The sequence below is a fragment of the Vombatus ursinus genome, unplaced genomic scaffold (assembly GCF_900497805.2).
Source record: "Vombatus ursinus unplaced genomic scaffold, bare-nosed wombat genome assembly UNPS02000749.1, whole genome shotgun sequence".
Taxonomy (NCBI): domain Eukaryota; kingdom Metazoa; phylum Chordata; class Mammalia; order Diprotodontia; family Vombatidae; genus Vombatus; species Vombatus ursinus.
Genome location: NW_020940527.1, coordinates 23,728,661 through 23,747,195, shown reverse-complemented (window position 1 = coordinate 23,747,195; position 18,535 = coordinate 23,728,661). Strand labels below are relative to the sequence as shown.

Here is an 18,535-nt window from a genome sequence, read left to right as displayed (position 1 = left end):
GTCCTCAAGGAACTTTCTACTGGACAGATCAAATATTTGCACAAAATCTGGGAGGAGTGATTTTGAAATGAGGAGATTCAGGCAATGCCATTTACTATCTATATGACCTTGGACTAGTCACTTAACCTCTATGGGTTTTTATTTCTTCTGTAAATGAAAGGATTGGATTTCATAATCTCTACGGTCCTTCCCAGTTCTAATCTTGTGATGTGAGAACTTAAACACACTAGACATCACAGATATTCTTGTACATACACCACTCCCCCCAATTCTCCTTATAGAACCTATATGTATCACATGGGACTCAGGCTGATACTGAGGCACCCATTTAGAATAAGAGAAGTAAGGAATAAGCAGAAGTAGGGAAGAGAGGAAAGGGACCTTGAAGATCATAGTCATGAGATCATAGATTTGGTACTGGAAGGAACCTTAGAGGTCTCATGTAATCAAAACCCCTTCCCCTACCTCGCCCGCATTTTACAGATCAGGAAACTGAGGGCCGGATTGGTGAAGTGACTTGCACAAAGTCACTTAGCGTTAAGAAAAAAAAAGTCAGTATTTGAACCCAACTTCTAGGACTCTCAATCTAGTGCTTTTTAGTGCAACCCCACCCTACACTCCTTATTTTGCTAGAAGGGAAAGAAAACACCAGAAACGGAGAAATGACTTGCTCAGAGCAATGCTGAGTTAGTAAAGACCTGGGACTAAAACTTGGGGCACCCGACTTCCAAAGCCAATGCTCTATTCACTACTGTGTGCTGCCTCCCAAACGAACTTGCTGTCCCCCGAATGCCACCCTCTCCAAACGTAGATATAGGTTCAAAATTTAGGCTCCCCTCGGAATCTCTTCGCGCATCCCCTTGTCACTCGGAGGACCTGGAGTCAGAAGATTTAAGGCTATCTGGGGCGCACACGTCCTTTAAAGTGAGACAAGCTCCGACTGCAAAGATCCCTAGGCTGACGTGGGGTGGGGGCAGGGTGGAGGAACTACTTTAATCCGGATTAAGGGATAAAGAGTGGAGCCCTCCCAGTCAACCCAAAGAATCAAAGTGGCGGAGATCCCGGCCACCCGAAGCTCGGGGGCAGGATTAGCCTGTTTGTTTGTTTGTTTACTCAGGGGCATTAGGGAGGAACCAGACAGAGTCTCTGGAGACTCCCAGGCCCGCGCCTAGGGGTGATCAGAGAGGTGTTCAATTAGGATTTTGTGGAAATCTAGCACTGGAAAAGGGAGTGCGCCCTCTCCCAGTTTTCCGTTCCAGTCTCCTTCCCCCTAGCTTCGTCTTTCCACCCTCCCAGTCTCCCCGCCCCGACCCATGAAGTTTTCTCTTTGCAGCTTGGTCAGGATGATATTTCCTTTCTTCCCAAGGTCAACAAGTGGCGTCCGGGAGGAGCCCCTGTTCCCTACTCATCCCCAGCCTGAGCCTCTAGTCCTAGAGGTTTGGCTCCAGCCTTCTCCCCCTCTGCTCCTGACTCTCCATCCATTACTGTAATCCCCTGTCCAAACACTGCGGCCTCGGAGACCCAGACGACAAGGCGTTGATGTAAACAGAGTGCTGGGGACAATTCTAATGATATAAATAAAATAACCATTAATAGCGCAAATCGCGAAATGAACTCGAGGCCAGAGGGACTGAGACTCGGGGCGCTGTGGGGTTTGTGTACACAGCGTTGGACGCCACGCATCCGTCAGAGCAGCCGGGAATTCCGGATCCATGGGAAATCTAAACCGAACGCAGGTGAGGAGTCTTCAGACACGTCAGCTCAGCCTCGGAGCTACCTAAACACACCCAGACAGACACACATACGCAGCAGCGCAAGCAAGCACCCATCCATCACGCAGATATCGAAAACAGACGCACACGCAGCAAACACACACGTACATGCATAATCAAGACATCATACACATTTCGTAAACAAACATATATGCAGCAAATCCCCAATCCCCGCCCCCCCAAAACACAGACTCACCGATACACCTACTTGAAACTCTAAACATTTAAAACACACACACCAAAAACCAAGCCAACCCCAACACATAGTGTACTAAGTAGATATGGAGGCGTGGGGGGGGGGGGGGAATCGAGCTTAAAGTCAGAAGAACTGGATTCTAAGTCTGGTTGCCAAATTTACCTGCTGTGCGGCCTATAGGAACCTCAGTTTCCCCATCAGTAAGACAGGTTTGCACTACTTGTACCTCCCTGAGCTGTGGTGAGGAAAATGCCTTAGGACCCTTAAAGCTCTATAAATGTGTTATTAGTAACTCATATTTGAGGTAAATATATGTTATTGTTAATTCACACTTTATGCTGTTGTCAACAAAAACAAAATCATTGTTATTAAAAGCATTAAATACACAAACCAAAAGCCTTTACACACGAGTCTTACATAGGTGTCAGTCCACATACTAGGCAGATCAAACATGTAGACATGACTTCAATATGTACCCCAAACATCCCAAACACAGTTAAGTGTATGTTCTCTGTGTGTGTGTATGTTGTTTTTTGTTTTTTTTTTTTTTGAACAAGGAATCACAGGTTTAGAGGTGGAAGCCATCTTAGAGATGATTAGTCCAGGAGTTCTTAACTCTTTTGCAAGTCTTTTACTTTTCTTTTTATCCCTAACTCTTATCACAATGCCTGGCATAAAGAAATACTTAATAAATGTTTATTAGCTGACCCCTTTGGTAATCTGTTGAAACTTATAGACTCCTCAGAACAATGTTTTTAAATGAAAAAAAAAACCATAGGATTTCAAGGGAAGCCAATTACATTGAAATAGTTATAAAACAAATTTAATAAACAAGGCCATAGACCCCAGGTTAAAAATCCCTGATCTCCTTCAACTATCTCATTTAAACAGAGATAAAGTGACTTGTCCAAGGTTACCCAGCAAATAATTGGCAAAAGAGGGATTCGAACCAAGTCTCCAGCCTCCAAGTCTTCGCTCCGATCTTTGCCTCGGTCTCTCAAAGGCGTTTGTACACTGCGCAGCCAATGTGCTCATAAACACATGTACATCCAAGATATGTGACCTTAGACTTGCCCTGCCCCAGATCATAAAACCTCAAGTCAAAGGATTTGTCTGATCAACTCTTCTGAGATGATGAAGGTTACGTTTAATGTAGGAGATAGCCATTTTTCTAAAGGGCCTAGTGAGAGAGGTATGTGTCTTCCATTCCCTGTGACCTGTTTTTACATCCAGGATGGGAATTTCTGGGGCCTACATAAATGTCAAAGATTCTACTGTTCAGTAGCCCTCGGAAAGGGATGGGGCCGGGTGAGTATACACCTGCAGTGGCCCAGATCAGTCTCAGGCAGCTGAGTCCCCAAAGCGGGATTTCCAAATTGTGTATGAGTATTACATGCGAATCCCTCCTCCAAGCGCCTCTGTATTTACTCAGTAAATTCCCTTAGAAAGGAATGAAGCTGCTTGAGTTGGAGTTCTGAATCATCTTTGGATTGGGGCAAGAGTATCTTTCGGGAGGAATGGACTTGCTCCTGAGAGTCTGTGAAAAGTTCTGTCTTCTTCCAGGCAGCCTTGAACATCTCCCGGACAGATTTTGAATACAAACTTTTTTCCGCCCCCTCACTTTTAGGACACTGATCCTCAGCCTCCCAGCACCCTGGAGAGAGGGACTTTCCTCTAATGCCCGATCCGACCTCTTGCCTAGCCCACAGGCGACCGGAGACGGACCCTGAAGGCAGCGCAACTTCAGGCGTGAGGGGGTGCAAGAAGGGAAAGGGACCTAAGAAAGGAGGAGGGGCTCTCTGGGAGAAGACGGAGCAGTCAGGGAGAGGGGCTGCCTGCAGCTACTGGGGGAGGGGGTTCCTCTCCACCAGGGCCGCCGCAGTGTTTATCTCCAGCCCAGAAATCCTGTAGCTTCCAGTAAATCCCGTCACAGGCTCACATTCTTCACTAGGAGCTGTTAACAGCCGCCTCTGCCTTTTATGAAGCATTAAAAGTTTCGGGGGGAGGCGGTGGGGGTGGGGAGAGTTTAAGAGGAATCGAGGGGCCAGTGAGACCTGATCAGGAATCCGCCGAGGGAGGAGGCCTTCGGGATCCCGGCGGGACTGCCTGCCTGTCCCGGGCTTGTTGGTGGCCTCCCCCACAGAGGGGGATAGAGGAGGGAGGAAGGAGAGGAAAGAAGGGGGGGGGGGGGGGGGGGAAACAAGGAGAAAAGAAAAAGCTAAGGGGGAGAGGGAGGAGGAGGAGGATGACGACGACGAGAAGGGGAGAAGGATGAACTGATCAGGATGAGCCCAGAAGGCTAAGAAGAGAGGAAAAGGCGAGAAGGCACACTCCGCCCCCCTCTCTCCCGGCTCCCTCGCCGGGCCGGGTAGGTTCTGCAGCTAGCTGATTTATCTGCATTCCAGCCTGGACACTAATTGGCCAGATCTTTATCTAAACACGATAACAATGACTCGAAACTTTTGGGTTTGTTTACAGCAGCTAAAAATGATGCATTTGTGGGGGCTGAGGGCTGGGGGAGGGGGAAGGAGTGCTGGAAACTGAGGTCGGCTCTTGAGATATCGTAGCAGTAGCAATGTTTGAAGTGGGTGGGGGATAAGACACAAGATGTATTTGGGGATTGATTTATTTACATCTGGGGACTTACTGAGTACAAACCTTAATTACGAAGAAGATGATTTACCTTATTTGGGGAAGAGAAGAAATATCGATTGATAAGGAAGCGTTAACTTTCTTAAGGATAGGGGCGGTGTCCTGGGATGAGGGGAAGTCGGAGGGGGGAGATAGGCTGAAAGTGGCGCAGTTTAAGTCTCCGTCCTCTATTGACAAGTTTGGCCAAAGCGGAATCCGCCAGTCCCTGGGCCCACATCCGTCTGCTTCGGCGGATCGTTCAGTTTCCAGGCCCAGCCTTGAATCCCGTGCACGCAAGTGTGTGAGTGTAGAAAGAGAAAGAGGAAGTAAGTGCCCACATGTACCTTATCAGTGTATGTGATTAGTGTATGAGGTCTGAATGGAAGGTCCAAGGGCTGATTTCCATAAAGCACGCTCTAATATCAGCTTCCTTTCCGAACAATTCGGAAAGTCAGGGTGTGAAGCAGGTGTACTCATTTTTTTAGTTTTAGGTTTTAGTGTGTGTATCTGTTTTCTAATATACACACATGAATTGTGCATTAGCATGCACAGAGCCAAACTTAATTAATAGAGATATCCTGCACTTAGAAGTTTGCGTCATAGGTTGTTTTTTTTTTGTCCGGACCTGTGATTTCATTGGTGTAGGAATTCTACTTTTAACATTCATTCATCCATTGATTCATTTATTCTAACTGTGAGGTCCTAAAGAAACGTGCTTTGATGAAGAGAAAAGGAAATTGCTTTTGTGTAAATCTCTGTAATTTTGGAGTGCTTGAGGGTTCATGAAAGTGTTCCTCTCAAGTAGGAGGGAAAGTCATAAAGGCAGGTGAATTTAAGCATATCTTCAAAATAACATATTTCAAAATAATGAACAGAAATATTGCCAACTTTATAACCCAGTAACAGTGTAACCTAGTCAAAGCAGTAAAGACTGGTGACACATGCCTTAAAAGAAAATTGATTGTGATGGCTCTGTGGGAGGAGGATGGAAGAGGATGTGAGGGGAAATTTAGGCAATGTAAAGACAAAGATATCAATAACATTTATTTAAAATTACAAAAAGAAAATAGTGTCTATGGAAAACAAAAATTTACCTTATTAATGGCCCTTTCCTATTTTAAAGTTTCCCTCCCAAATCAAGCTTGTTATTTATTTACTCATGTTAATCTAAGAAAACAGAATTTGACCAGCAAAATGAACTTCAAACCAACTCTTCGACCCAAGTGGTTGCAAATGTCAAAGTAGTACAAGTTAATGAGTTTTCATTATATGTGTTTGTTGTATATAACTTATGTATATCTTACCCACTTCCGGGTACTCTGATACACTCATATGTCCATTAGGATTAGATTATAACTTCCTGAGAGCAATGTCATATACAGTTTTGCTTCTCTAGTACCTAGCACAGTGCCTTCTGCAAAGGAGGCGTGTAATGTCCATTGAATGTGTATAGAATTACATGCCATGTGTTTCCCCTATTTGTGAAAACAGAGCTCTTAGTCTCTGTCTCTATACCATCTATTTCCCAATGTGAAGCAGCTGAAGCCACTTGCATGAAGTTTCATAGGGAAAGGGAAGAAAGAAGAAACCCTAAGATCTGGAAAACAGAAGAGCCTTCTAGCCTGCTAAGCAGTAGAGCTCAGAAATTCAAAGAACTCTGTCCCAACTGGGCTCTAATAGTCTTGGCACTTTGGTGTCTCTCTCTATAGGAGACCCCAGAAGTCAAGCCCAACCAGAGAAGTTCAGGAGTGTGTTCAGTCCTAGCTCACTCCTAGGGTCCTCCCCCCTCCCCATTTTGGTGCCAAATTTTATAGATTCCAAAATCTGGAGTCTTGAATTTACCCACTGGGACTTGAAGGAATGAAAACAGAGGGAGATGTTATATTTATGCCATTTATGGAAGGGGGGAAGGGAAGAAGAGGAAAACAAGAATTTAGCACTGGGATCCCCCAGAATTTGCTACTGGTAGAGGCACCCCAAGTTCTCATTCCATGTGGTAGATGCTTGGTATCTGCCACAACTGAAGGAAATGGGGGTCTTGCTGGATCTGCAAATTTGGGGAATTTCCACGGAAAAGATTGGGACCTTGGAAGAGTGCAGAAATACCTCTTCCTCTCTGAGAGGAGTTGGGCAGACAGGACTGGAACTCTGCTGCTTGGGGACAATGCCAAGAGTGAAGGTTGTCTTGTGGTAGGAGAGAAGAGCTGGAGGGGGGAGGGAGGGCTGCAATGGTTGGTGCTCTGGGGAGCAAAAGTACTTTCCAGAGCCAGGGAAGGCAACTTGGGATCTTAATAACTTGATCTCAGTGTCTAAGGACATCAAAGAAGGAGGCAAGTGTTAGATTTTGGTTATAGGACTGAAAGCTTTCTTCCCTACCCCACCCCCAATCTTCCCTCTTATTCTGGGAATTGGTCCTTCCAGTTTAATTAAATCTTTATAGATCTAAGGGGAGGAAGAACAAGGGAAGGAAAGTAAGGGGGAAATAGGAAATAAAGAAAAGGACCCAAAGAGGATGTACTGGAAGAGGAAGGGAGAAAGCCAGGGCTATGGGACAGCAGTAGACCAAATGATATAGCTAGGCCAACCCTGGTTTCAGACCTCAAATATAGCTCCAGCTTGCATCTCTCTTTCCAGGGCATCTTAAGTAGGCAGATTAAAGCCCAGAAGTCCCAATTAAGCCTGAATCAACAGAACCTGACCTAGTTCTAACTTTCTGCAGGCCGGCAGTTGATCCTTGCAAGAACCTTCTTTGGGACAGCTAGAAGGAGAGTATGCGGAAAAAGTCCTCAGGTCCCGGTTTGATATAGCATAGATACATAATTTTCAGAACCCTGCTCTCAGAGGCCAAGGGGGTGGGTGACTGTCGGCTTAAACAGCTGGGATGGATCATAAGGACCAAGGCTGGGAAACAAGGCCCTTCTGGAGGCCAAGCTTTTCTGCCTCGGATCCTCCATAATCCAGAAAAGGGAGTTCTCTTTGGTGAGAGACCCCGAGGTCTGGGAACATTCATCCTGAGGCCCCAAATGTGGAGTCAGATCCACATTTTCTTCCCAGATCTGAACCCAGCAGTTAAGATGCAGCCAAAGAAGATGCATCTTCCTCTCTGTTCCTGAGTTGAGCTGGGCAAGGCCAAGTGGAGCCTTGGTTTCTGTGTGCTAGGGAAGGTCCTTCTCAAAGAAAAGAACAGGGCAGAGCTGGGAAGACAAGGAGAGCCAGACAGCGGTGCGGCGAGGTCTGGAAGTGCCTGTGTAGGGGTAGAGGAGCCAGGAAAATGAAGCCTCCTCACAGGCCCCTAGGGTGGGCAGCTCCATGAAGAGGCCCAGAGGTACATAAATCCGAAGGTCTGTAAATGTTGCTGAGCCGCCTCTAGATGGTAGGGCCTTAAACCCTGACAATCTTTCAGCTTCATGAGAAAGCTGGCAGTCTTAGAGACAGGATCGACGGTTAAGAATTTTGTTTCTGAAGTGGAGAGGTTCTCTCTCTTTCGCACTCAAGCACCCCCGAAGCTTTTGACCTACAATTCTTCCCCAGAAAGAGGAAAGGCTGTTCTGAGGCAGCCTAGTCAGAAATCCAAAGGAGAATGAGATGTCTCTAGTGAATGAAGTACTACGATGAAAACGCGGCTTAGGAGGAATAGATTACTAACTACCGCTTGTCAGTGTGAATAACGACTCCACAGATCCCACCGTAGCGCTTAGTGCCGTACTAGGCACGGAGAAGGCGCTCAATAAATATTTGCTGAATAGAAGGGAGCCCTGCTTATAAGGTCTCAGGGACTTCTGAGGGTCGAATGTTTTGGAGCGGTCTTTTTCACCACCAGGTGATGTGAAATTCTCAAAAATTCAACGAATGCACCCAGAGGAGCAATATAAACCTTAAATTAAAAGTACCCATCCAAGCCCCCATTTTTTTACAGTCTCCCTAGCAGGACTCTCGGCCAATAATTGAGTCTTTTTTGTCTTTATTTAATCTCCTTTTGCCCAAGATGCACTCGTCAGCCCGCCGTGGACCTGAGTGATATTGGAAGAAAAGAATGTGGCTTAGGGGGAAGGAGGAAGTGGAGCTTAATATTTTTCTTTTAATATAGTCTTCTTTGGGGTAATTAATGGAAGACTTGTACAAATAGAAGTCGACTTTCTTTGTCAGGATGAAATCGAAACTCTGGTAATTGTCCCCTCCTGAAATTAACAAAGAACAACACAGATTACATAACAGAGAAATCACTACCTCCCGGGCAGACTGCAATTCAGTCTGGCAGGGAATCCTATTCCGAACAAAATCTAGGCGCTCTCTTGCCCTGGTAAATGTCGGGCAAAAGGGATTGAAATCAGACAACCGCAGGGGAAAAAACTCAAAAAACTTTACGACACTCAAGCCCCTTTAGGAAAATAGATCAAATAGAATGAAAACGCAAATGGAAATTCGTTGGGGTTAATGCTTTCCCGGAATGAGACACAAAGCATTCATCTGATGACAGAAAATGTGTTGCCCACTTCCCATAAATGACAAATTATTGCCTATAAGCTATCCAAATTTTTCGAAAGCTTGCCTAACCCTTTGGGAAAAAAATAAAGAAAAAACGCTCCTAGCAAAAGGGTTTAATTTATGTTTGAAGGGGGAATATTTTCGTCTAAGAAGTTTTTTAAATGACTTTTTTTTTTTGAGGTAGAGAGTAGAAAATGTCTTAAAAAAATAAGTTTTCGATATAATTGTTTTGGATCTTCCTAAGAACTTTTCTAAACGTTGTCGAATAATTATTTGATTATTTGCTGATAGCGATTTAACTCTTGACCTTTTGGTCTTTGCATAAGCAAATTATCTGAAGCGTTTGTAGAGAAATATAATGATACATTCGAAAATAATTGAAGGTATCTATATTCCGACTGTGGTCGTGTTTGTGTATTTATTGCAACTTTTCTCCGAAGTATATTATAATTATAGTTATGTTTGAGCATTTAAATGAAACGTTTTTCCTTCAAAAAGAAAACGAGTTACAAATTATAATCCTTAATTACATATCTATGGGTAAATGACCTATTGCTTTATAAAATAATTATTTTTAAAAATAAAAACCAATATTTGCAGTGATTAAAGAAAAGAAAATATTGACTAAATTTGTAAGGATAGCTCTTTATCTGACTTGTAATCATTTAAAACGTGGAGTGGAAGCCAAAGATTGGCATCTAATGGGTTATATATGGCAATTTTAAAAAATACAATTCTTTAATTGATCGCAGTCTATCTAATCAGATATTAAGCTGTGATAATTAAATACAACAATCAACAGAATGAAACAGCTCCCACAGTTATAATAATTGTTCAAAACCTCTATAAACCACAACCTTAAAACTGCAAATGTATTCAAATAAGGCAGTAAGGTTCCCAAAAGCTCTGAGCTCATAGGCCCGGGAGCCTAGGTAATCGAACTCGGTACCTTTGCCTCTTTCCTTTATTTTATTACAAAGGCCCCCTCAGATCTCATATGAAGACTTGAGGCAAATGCTGTTGGGCCTGACGAGACAGACCGAGATAAATTCCAAGAGAAGAGAGAAATGTTGGAGGTGGATGGAACCTTAAAGAATACAGAATGGGATATGTATTTCTGCCCTGGAGAGGCGGACAAGGCGAAACCCTTTTAGAATCTGATTGTGGGAGAAAGAAACTGGCTGCGGGGTTTGAGGTAAAGGGGTGGTTAAGGCAATCTGGGGCGGGGGTTATTGCTAAATATAAATCTTCATAAGGAGGAGTCAGGCAAAAAGTTATTCCAGGGATGCGCAGAGAGGAGAAAATTCTAGGTGAGTCCGACTGAGGCTTTCAGCCCTGTTCGGATTCCAGAGGCTGAGTGAGCCTTGCTTCTCCACTCGGAGCTCCTCTAGTTATCTGGAAGGCTGCGCTAACGCCGAGGGTTAGGCCAGACGGCTCCCCCGCTGCTTCTAGTCTGCTTCCTCTGCGGCTCCTAACACCGGGGAAGCTGGTGGAGTTTTGAGGTGGTTTGGGGGGAAGGGGCGAGTGGGGCACCCTGTCCGTATTCTCTAGGGTTTTGTCTCGGCCCCCCAGAGGAATGGGACTTCTCTCCCACTCCCGAGGGTTGCCTGACGCTCTCTAGATCTTCGTTTCCCTCCCAGACGGGCTGGGAAAGATGCACTCACAGGTCACCCAGCTAGAGAGCCTCGGGATACTTAGCTTGAGACTGAAAGCCGCGCAGGAGGCTGCCTCAGGCTGGAGCTCGAAAGAGATGGAAAGAACCAAAACATCCTCCCGTTCGCCTTCCTCTCCCCACGCCCGCACTAACCCTTAAGCCTGACCCTGCAATGCAAACCCGGACTTGACCCCCCTATCCAAAGGTGGCAGAATTGGGGGGGGGGGCATGGTTTTGCTGGAAAGAAAGAGGCCTTCTGGGTTGGCGTCTCTGATGATCTTTTGCTTTCTTTAGTTTGTGGAGCACCTTCAAAGGAAAAGCGAGTTTACTGGAAGGCCCGAGGTCTCGATTAAGCAAGCGTGGGGGTGACCAGTGGGGCTGTAGATGTAGGCTATACCCTGCAAAGGTACAAGGGTCAGGGTGTGATAGCAGGGTTCATTGGGTGTAAGGGTGAGCGACTATTCCCCTCTGGTAGCCCTGGCTTCGGCCGCAGGCAGGTTGGCTCCCCACTAACCGGTTCAAGGAGTGTAGCTCAAGTGTCTAGAGTCGGGAGTGGAAAAGGTTCAGAAACAAATGCATAAATTTATAGGAGATGCAAAGAATTTCCGTCGTTTAGTTTTTCTCCACACCCCCCACCCCCGTCCATGTCTGCTCTCCCTTCCGTCTCCCTAATCCATGGAGAACCAATACAAAAAATAAGACAAGAATTTAAGATTGCGGTCAGGCAGGCACAAGGATGTTGTCCGACTCAAGTCGCCCAGGGGGTCACGGCCTGAGCTTTCTTCTCCAACTTCCCCTCTTTCCCAGTCCTTCCTCCGTTGCCCTTCCCTATTCCCCTCCCTTCAAACAAACACCACCTTTTCCTTCTTGCAGCTTACTTACCCTAGCTCCATGCAAGACCCATGTTAGAATCTGAAGGGGAAAAAGAGTCCATAGACGGTTCGTTTAAAAAAAAAAAAAGACATTGGACTTTGTCGGACTTTTGAGCATGTATCTTCATTATTATTTTAAATAGAAACAAAACATTTATCAGATGCTGCGCTTTGGGGCGCTCCCTCCCCGTTTGCTGAGCTCCGCCCACTCGGGAGGGCGCACCTCAAACTCTTCCGCCCAACCCCCACCTTCCCCCAGCCACTGCCAGCCGTGGCGCCCTCCTCTAGGCTCCTGCATTCCCCAACCCACGTGTCCAGCTCCCGTAGGCAGCCCCAAGGGCAGGGTCCCAGCGGTATTTCCGCCCCCTCCTTCGCAGGCTCCTCCCCTCCCCCTACTCCTTCCTCGACGGGCTTTCTCAAGGTGCCCTCTCTCCCGAGAGATCGCTTTATTCTTCTCCCTGCCTGGACCCGACAGCAAACTGCTCCCGACGAAGGTAGATTGGAATGTAGATCCTTAGTAGAAAGACCTTTTAGTCTCTTAGTCCTTTGACATAACTTCCCACCCCTTCCTTCCAGTTCCTGGGCCTTAGTCCTGTCCCGAGCACAGCACCTCCTCCCACCGTAGTTCTGCTGCTTGATTCGAGTCACCAACTAGCTCCATACCGCTCATCTAGGCCTCTCGCGCACCATTTTCCCTCTTATCCCGCACTTCCTGGTGCCTAAGAATCTTCATTTCTACCCTAGAGGTCGGTGGCAGGTAGTATTTAGCGCTGACTTTTCGTCTTTCTCTAATTGGGAGGAGTTTACGAAAGCACCAAACTAGACAGAGCTGCTGGACAGAGTAGGCAGAAGCAGTTGGGCCTAGACGGGCCCTGCTGTGATGACCTCTTTTTCCAAACACAGATGCGAACAAGGACTTTCTATAAACCGGACTGTCTCAGTTCCAGCTGGTTTCCCGTTAAAGACTCTGTATGTGTGACGAAAAGTCTGAGACAATTAAAGTTAATATTTCGCCTTTACTCCCTTTGCCAAAACAGAGTTAGTCATTGTGCAGAATACAGCAGACACAGTCCCCTGCCCTCAAGTTTTTGATTTCATTAGAAGACAGTTAACACGTGTGAAACAATCAGGGAACTACATAAGACCCGTACAAGCTCCTTCCGTGCTGAATTATGTTGTCTAGAATTGTATTTGGACAAGAGATCTGAGAGGAGAGAATGCCTCCTGTGTTGAGAAGTAGCATTATATACTAGAAGAAGGACTGAAGCTAATGTCGGTAACTCTCAACTCTACCATTGACTACCTATGTGACCTCGGGCAAGGTTCCTGACCTTATTTTGTCTTGGTTTCCTCATTTGTGGAATAGGAAGGTTGGTTAGCCTAGATGAGCTCTGATGGGCTTTTCCATATCTAAATCTGTGATCTTATGACCTCTAAGCTTCCTACCATCTCTAATATTCTGCAATTCTATGAAGTCAGTTAAGACTTCATAGGTGAAACAATTTGAATATGTAGAAAATAAGTTTATTTCATCCATGTGGAAAAGTCAATAGAGCCTAGTTACACTTATCCACATCTGACTATGTGATGATACTGTGCATGCTAACTCAACACTCCAACTATTCAGTACTTAATACATGCTAGATATTGTGGCTACAAAGATAACCAAGAAACTTTGCCTCCAAGGAGATAACATTTTATTAATGTACTACTTTTGTATTGTGGCTTACAACAGAATTGTTATTGCCATTATTATTTATATCATATCCATCTAGATAGACACCCATTTGCCTCCTTCCAATCTATCGGATTCGCTTCTAATTTGCTAGAATGTATGTGGATCATAAGACAACTTACCGCTTGAAGCCTCAAACTCCTCTGGGAGTGAATAGACTGAGGAAAGAGTTCTCAAAAGACCTGGGGTTCGTGAAAAAAATATTTTGATAACTGTATTTCTATATAATTAGTTTCTTTTGTAATCCTATGTGTTTTATTTTATGCACTTACAAACATTCTCTGAGAAGGTTTTACCAGACTGACTACCAAAGTGTTTCATAAGAAAAAAAAAATCAAGAACTTTTGGGCTAAGGGAAGCCGGGAGCAAGCAGCTTTCCCTTGGGGAAAGCACGAGCAGTTGGTGCTTGTTTGGGCCAGTCTTGGACCCTCTGACCTCAGCAGCCTTGCACCTAGCGGCTTGGCCCGGGCCTTGCTCTAGGAAGCCATGGATTTTCCCGATTCTCTCCTCAGTCAATTTCTATTTCTGGTAGGACTGCGGGTTCTCTGGAAGGGGCAGTGGGGGCGTGGCTAGCTTCCACCTAAGCCAATAGAGAAGAAGCCCGGGGAACAGGCCCAGCCCCCGCCGTGACGTCTTGACCAGGGACAGAGGCGGCTTCTGAGCCCTACTCCTAGTCCCTGCAGTGGCTGTAACAAAACCCAGACCCCCGGTTCCAGGCTAATGGAGGCAATTTAGACTGCAGCAGGACCTCGTCCATCGTTTGTCAAAAGTCCTATTCGGCAGCAGAGGTAGAGGCAGGAGGACAGCAAGAACCACTTCCCCGCCCCTCCGTCGAGGATTTATTGAGTATTTGCTTTGAGCAATTAAGTTGCTCTGATGATGTTACCAAGCCCGGTCACTTCCACACCTTTCTCTGTCAAAGACATTTTGAATCTGGAGCAGCAGCAACAACAGTACCACGGCGGGCACTTGCAGACGGACTTGGAGCAGCATTTCCATTCGGCCTCCTCCTGCATGTTGGCAGCGGGGGAGGCGGCCCAATTTTCTGATGGGGGGGAGGAAGTGGAGGAGGGAGAGAAACTGCCCTATTTAAACTCAATAGCCGCAGCCGAGAGCCACGGGGAGACGGGAATCTGTCCCGAGAGCTATGTCCACACGGTCCTCCGCGGCTCCTGCGGGCCCAAGGACCAAGAAGAGGAGGCCGACGGGGTCGTGAGGGACAGGAGCCAGAGTGAGTAGAGGGGGCAGGAAAAGCGCCCGCACACCTGGAACAAAGGCGGAGGCCCGCACACCTCCCATAAACTGCCAGCAGGGCCTCCCGCTCCTTTAGCCTTTGGTGGGGGTCAGGCCCCAGTCCTGTGCAGCGACAGCTCCGACACAACGCAGGTACCTGCGAGGGAGCAAGGGGCGGGGGTTGGGGGAAGAGGTGACCCCGAAAACCTCAGCCGCAGACTGGAGAGCGAGGCTGTCACCCTGCAAACCGCAAGTGTGGGGAAGGGCGCGTTCCCGGGAGCCTGGGGGGTCCGGTAGAGAGCAATGCCACCGACGCTGTAGCTGCCAGCAGGCTTCTTGCCCCCGGTCTGAGAACTTGCCCTGCTATTCGTAGTTGTTGTTTTTCCCTTCCCGAAGCTGATAATTTAGCGCAATAGAAAAAGGAGGCTCCTTCTTCTTTCCGCTATCCCTCAGAATCAGAGAGGTGTTCTCACGCCCACAGACTGTCGGTCTCCTGCCCCAGGGGCAGCCTGGGCGCTCCTACTCAGTAACCACAAGGCCGATACGGAGGCCAGAACTGGTCTATTTGGGGAGCTCCGTTATCGCAGCCCCTGGGCTGTTAGGAGGTGGTGTGAACAGACAACTCCAGGCCTGGGCCTTGTAGAGTACAGCCTTCAAGCTTTATTTAGCCTTAGCTGAAAACTCTCAGAGCTTTGCTTTGTGTCACTGTAGAAGATGCCCCTGACTTCCCCAGGGACCATTCTACTGGGCTCTGGCGAAAGAGCTTCAGCGAGATCCCTCATAAGATTTCTGGGGAGACTTTGTCAGAAGCATAGAATCATAGTCACACTGAAAGGGATGAACTAAAAGAGATGTTAAAGGTCATCCAGGCCAGCCCCCTTTTAAATGAAGAACTTGGGCCCTGTTGCTTCCCTAAGGAGAGTCTGGTGTGGAGCTGGCAGTAAACCTGGGCCTGAAACCTACCTGCAGCTGACCACACACACACACACACACACCCCTCTGTGGGTTTGTCTGCTTCTTGTGATAATGGCCACTGGAAATTCACCCAGAAATTTCTAACCACTAAGATTCTTACTTGTGCAGCAGTACGCAGCCTATTCACGAAGACCCCAAAGTGTAAATACAAACACATCTCACAACCCACTTGCATACTATACAAACATTGCCCTTAATTGTAAGTGCACAATATCATATACACAGGCTTGGGGTGATGCACACTTCAAGTACAGGAAAGCATTCCCTTGCCCCAGTATTGTACTCAGAGTCACAAACGGTCCCAGATACAGGCACACACTAGCACACCGATCCCCTGATGGTCCCTCCTGCGCAGATGGTGCTTCAAGGCTGATTGAGGGGGACGCTAAGGAACACTCTTGTTTTTGCTCCTTCCTCAGAAAGCTGCCCGCTGAAGAAGCCGCTGGAGGCTGGAGAGTGTAAGGCCGAGGAAAGCGAGAGGCCGAAGCAGCGAAGCCGGAGAAAGCCCAGGGTCCTCTTCTCTCAGGCTCAGGTTTTCGAGCTGGAAAGGAGATTTAAGCAACAGAGGTATTTGTCTGCGCCAGAGCGGGAGCATCTCGCCAGTAGCCTAAAGCTCACATCTACACAGGTGAAGATCTGGTTTCAGAACCGGAGGTATAAGTGTAAGAGGCAGCGTCAGGACAAGTCCTTGGAGATGGGGACGCACCCACACCCGCCGCCTCCCAGGAGGGTGGCGGTGCCAGTGTTGGTGCGGGACGGGAAGCCCTGCATCAGTGGGGCGCAGAGTTACAACGCTCCATATAGCGTGGGAGCCAGCCCTTACTCCTATAACGGCTTCCCGAGCTACGGCTACGGGAACTCGGCCGCCGCCGCCGCCGCGGCCGCCGCCTATAGCGGCAACTACGGCTGCACTTACCCCGGGAGCAGCGGCGCGGCCGCAGCCGCCGCCATCCCGCCAGCCTGCAACGCGGCAGGAGGCGGCCCCTTTGTGAACGTGAGCAACCTGGGAGGCTTCGGGGGCGCCGCGCAGCCCCTCCAAAGCCTGCACCAGGGCAGCGCAGTGCCCACCTGCGCCCAAGGCACCTTGCAGGGCATCCGAGCCTGGTAGGGGCAGGCAAGGAGGCTCCGGAGCAGCCTGCAGGGTATTCTTCAGACTGAAGGGCGGGAAAGACCTGGCCGGGGAAGATGGACCTGGAAGCGTCCCCTCCCTAAAGAAATCTCCCCGCCCCAGGGCTCAAAGTGCAGCTGACTCGAGACCGGAAATAGTGGGGACAGAGAGGACAAGCAGGGCTCCCCATTTCTACTACATCAGATTGTATTTGGCATAGAGGAGAAACAATGGTCTATACATATATACTTAAGCTATACTATGTAACAGCGACTTGTTTGAGGCCAACCGCAGTTAAGCTCAAAGAACAGGCTGGAGGCTGGGCTGCTCTTTCCAGCCTGCATCCCAGGGCGGGGAGAGATGGGATGCACTCCTCACGAAGTGCCAGACCCAAAGGAATTCTCCTTTTCCCCAGCCTTCCTTCTCCTTGCACGAAGAATTAGCATTAGCGAGGAAAGAAAAAAGAAATGAAGGGGAGAAACTGGCAATGAGCGACCTGACCCCATACTCACTCCTCTCACTTTGCTACCTTTCTGAGCTCTCAGCCTAATCTGGTTTCAGAAAAAGACCTATCTCCACACCCCCACAAACACAACAGTCCTTTAACAAGCCTTTTAACAATCCTTTTCCGTAGTGCCCTGCCCCCTCCATTCTATAACCCCCAGGCAGATTTGACGGGCTGGGGCGGGGTGGGGGGGGCGGGTAGGAGTGCAAGAAAGGAGTAAGTCTTAAGAGCATCCTTGCCCACCTCTCCGGAGGCTGCAAGAGAGTCCTCGGCCTCCCCTCCAGGGCTGCTCCAGGGCAGGCGCCAGCCAGGACTCCTGAGTTTTCCAGTCCAATTTGCAGATTAGCAGAGCAGGCTACCAGATCAAAGGGTTTCGTGGGTTAAACAATTTGAGTAGCCCGTGGCGCCCTGGAAGGTGTTACTTTGTTTCTTTTCTATTCCATATTCTGTATCCAGCACATATTATAAATATATATACCTATATACACACCGTGTACACACCAGCTGCCATACACTACAGGAATTAATAAAGAAGGTGCAATATTTCCAAATCCATATTCGGCTACGGAAATTTTATTGACTCAAATAGGAAATTAAATCTATTGTAAAAAGGGAACTGAGAAATGAGGGTTTCATCCCTCTCCATAGCCTTTCCAAAGTCCTGCCGCGTAGAATGCTTAGGGGCAAAATGGGGCCCCTGTCACGGTGACTCCCCATCCTCTTTTAAAAGTATATATAATTTCAGCTGCACTGGGCAGCCAAAGATTCCGACCTTTCTGCTGCCCCTGGACCTCAATTCTCGTCTCCCTGCCCTCCCCAGTCTTATAGACGATCCCACTCTGAGATGGAGCCGTTGAACTCGGGACTCAGGCTCTCGGCCTTAAAACTCAATAGAGTCATAGGCTCCGAGAGGCTCGGGAGTAGCTGGAAAAATCGCCTCCACCTCCTCCACAAGGCCGGAACCCAGCCGGAAAGCTGCTCCTCCCTTCTCCGCCGACCCTGACACCCAAGGTGGGGGTGCTTTATCCCGCTACTGCCCACGTCCCCCCCTCCCATAGTTTCTCTTCTCTCTCCCTACTCCCCTTACCCCACCCCCCTCCCCAACCCTGGTAGGGCCGGACTCTGCTCTTTCCGCGGGAGCCGAGGCATTGTCGGGCTCCCAGTCACTTGCGGAGAATGTCTGTGCGAGGGCAGCCCTGCCACACGGCCCGATTGTGAGCGTGCCAAGGCGGGAGAATGGGGAGGCATTAGAGAGCCGCGCCATTGTGGGGCCGGGCCAAACTGAAAGGCGGCTCCGGGCCGGGAAGGTGCGGAAAGAATGGCTTTTTATTGGAGTCCAGAACAAAAGGTGTGGTAGGAAGGCGAGGTC

At 48.0% G+C, this 18,535-nt stretch overlaps 1 protein-coding gene across 1 annotated transcript; it reads left to right on the top strand.

Moving 5' to 3' along the window:
- The first annotated feature begins 13,667 nt into the window (after positions 1 to 13,667).
- NKX2-3 (NK2 homeobox 3) lies at positions 13,668 to 17,721 on the top strand. The gene is made up of 2 exons (XM_027860367.1): positions 13,668 to 14,576; positions 15,973 to 17,721. The coding sequence occupies exons 1-2, from the start codon at positions 14,222 to 14,224 to the stop codon at positions 16,659 to 16,661; spliced, it is 1,044 nt and encodes a 347-aa protein (XP_027716168.1). The 5' UTR covers positions 13,668 to 14,221; the 3' UTR covers positions 16,662 to 17,721.
- Positions 17,722 to 18,535: the final 814 nt, after the last annotated feature.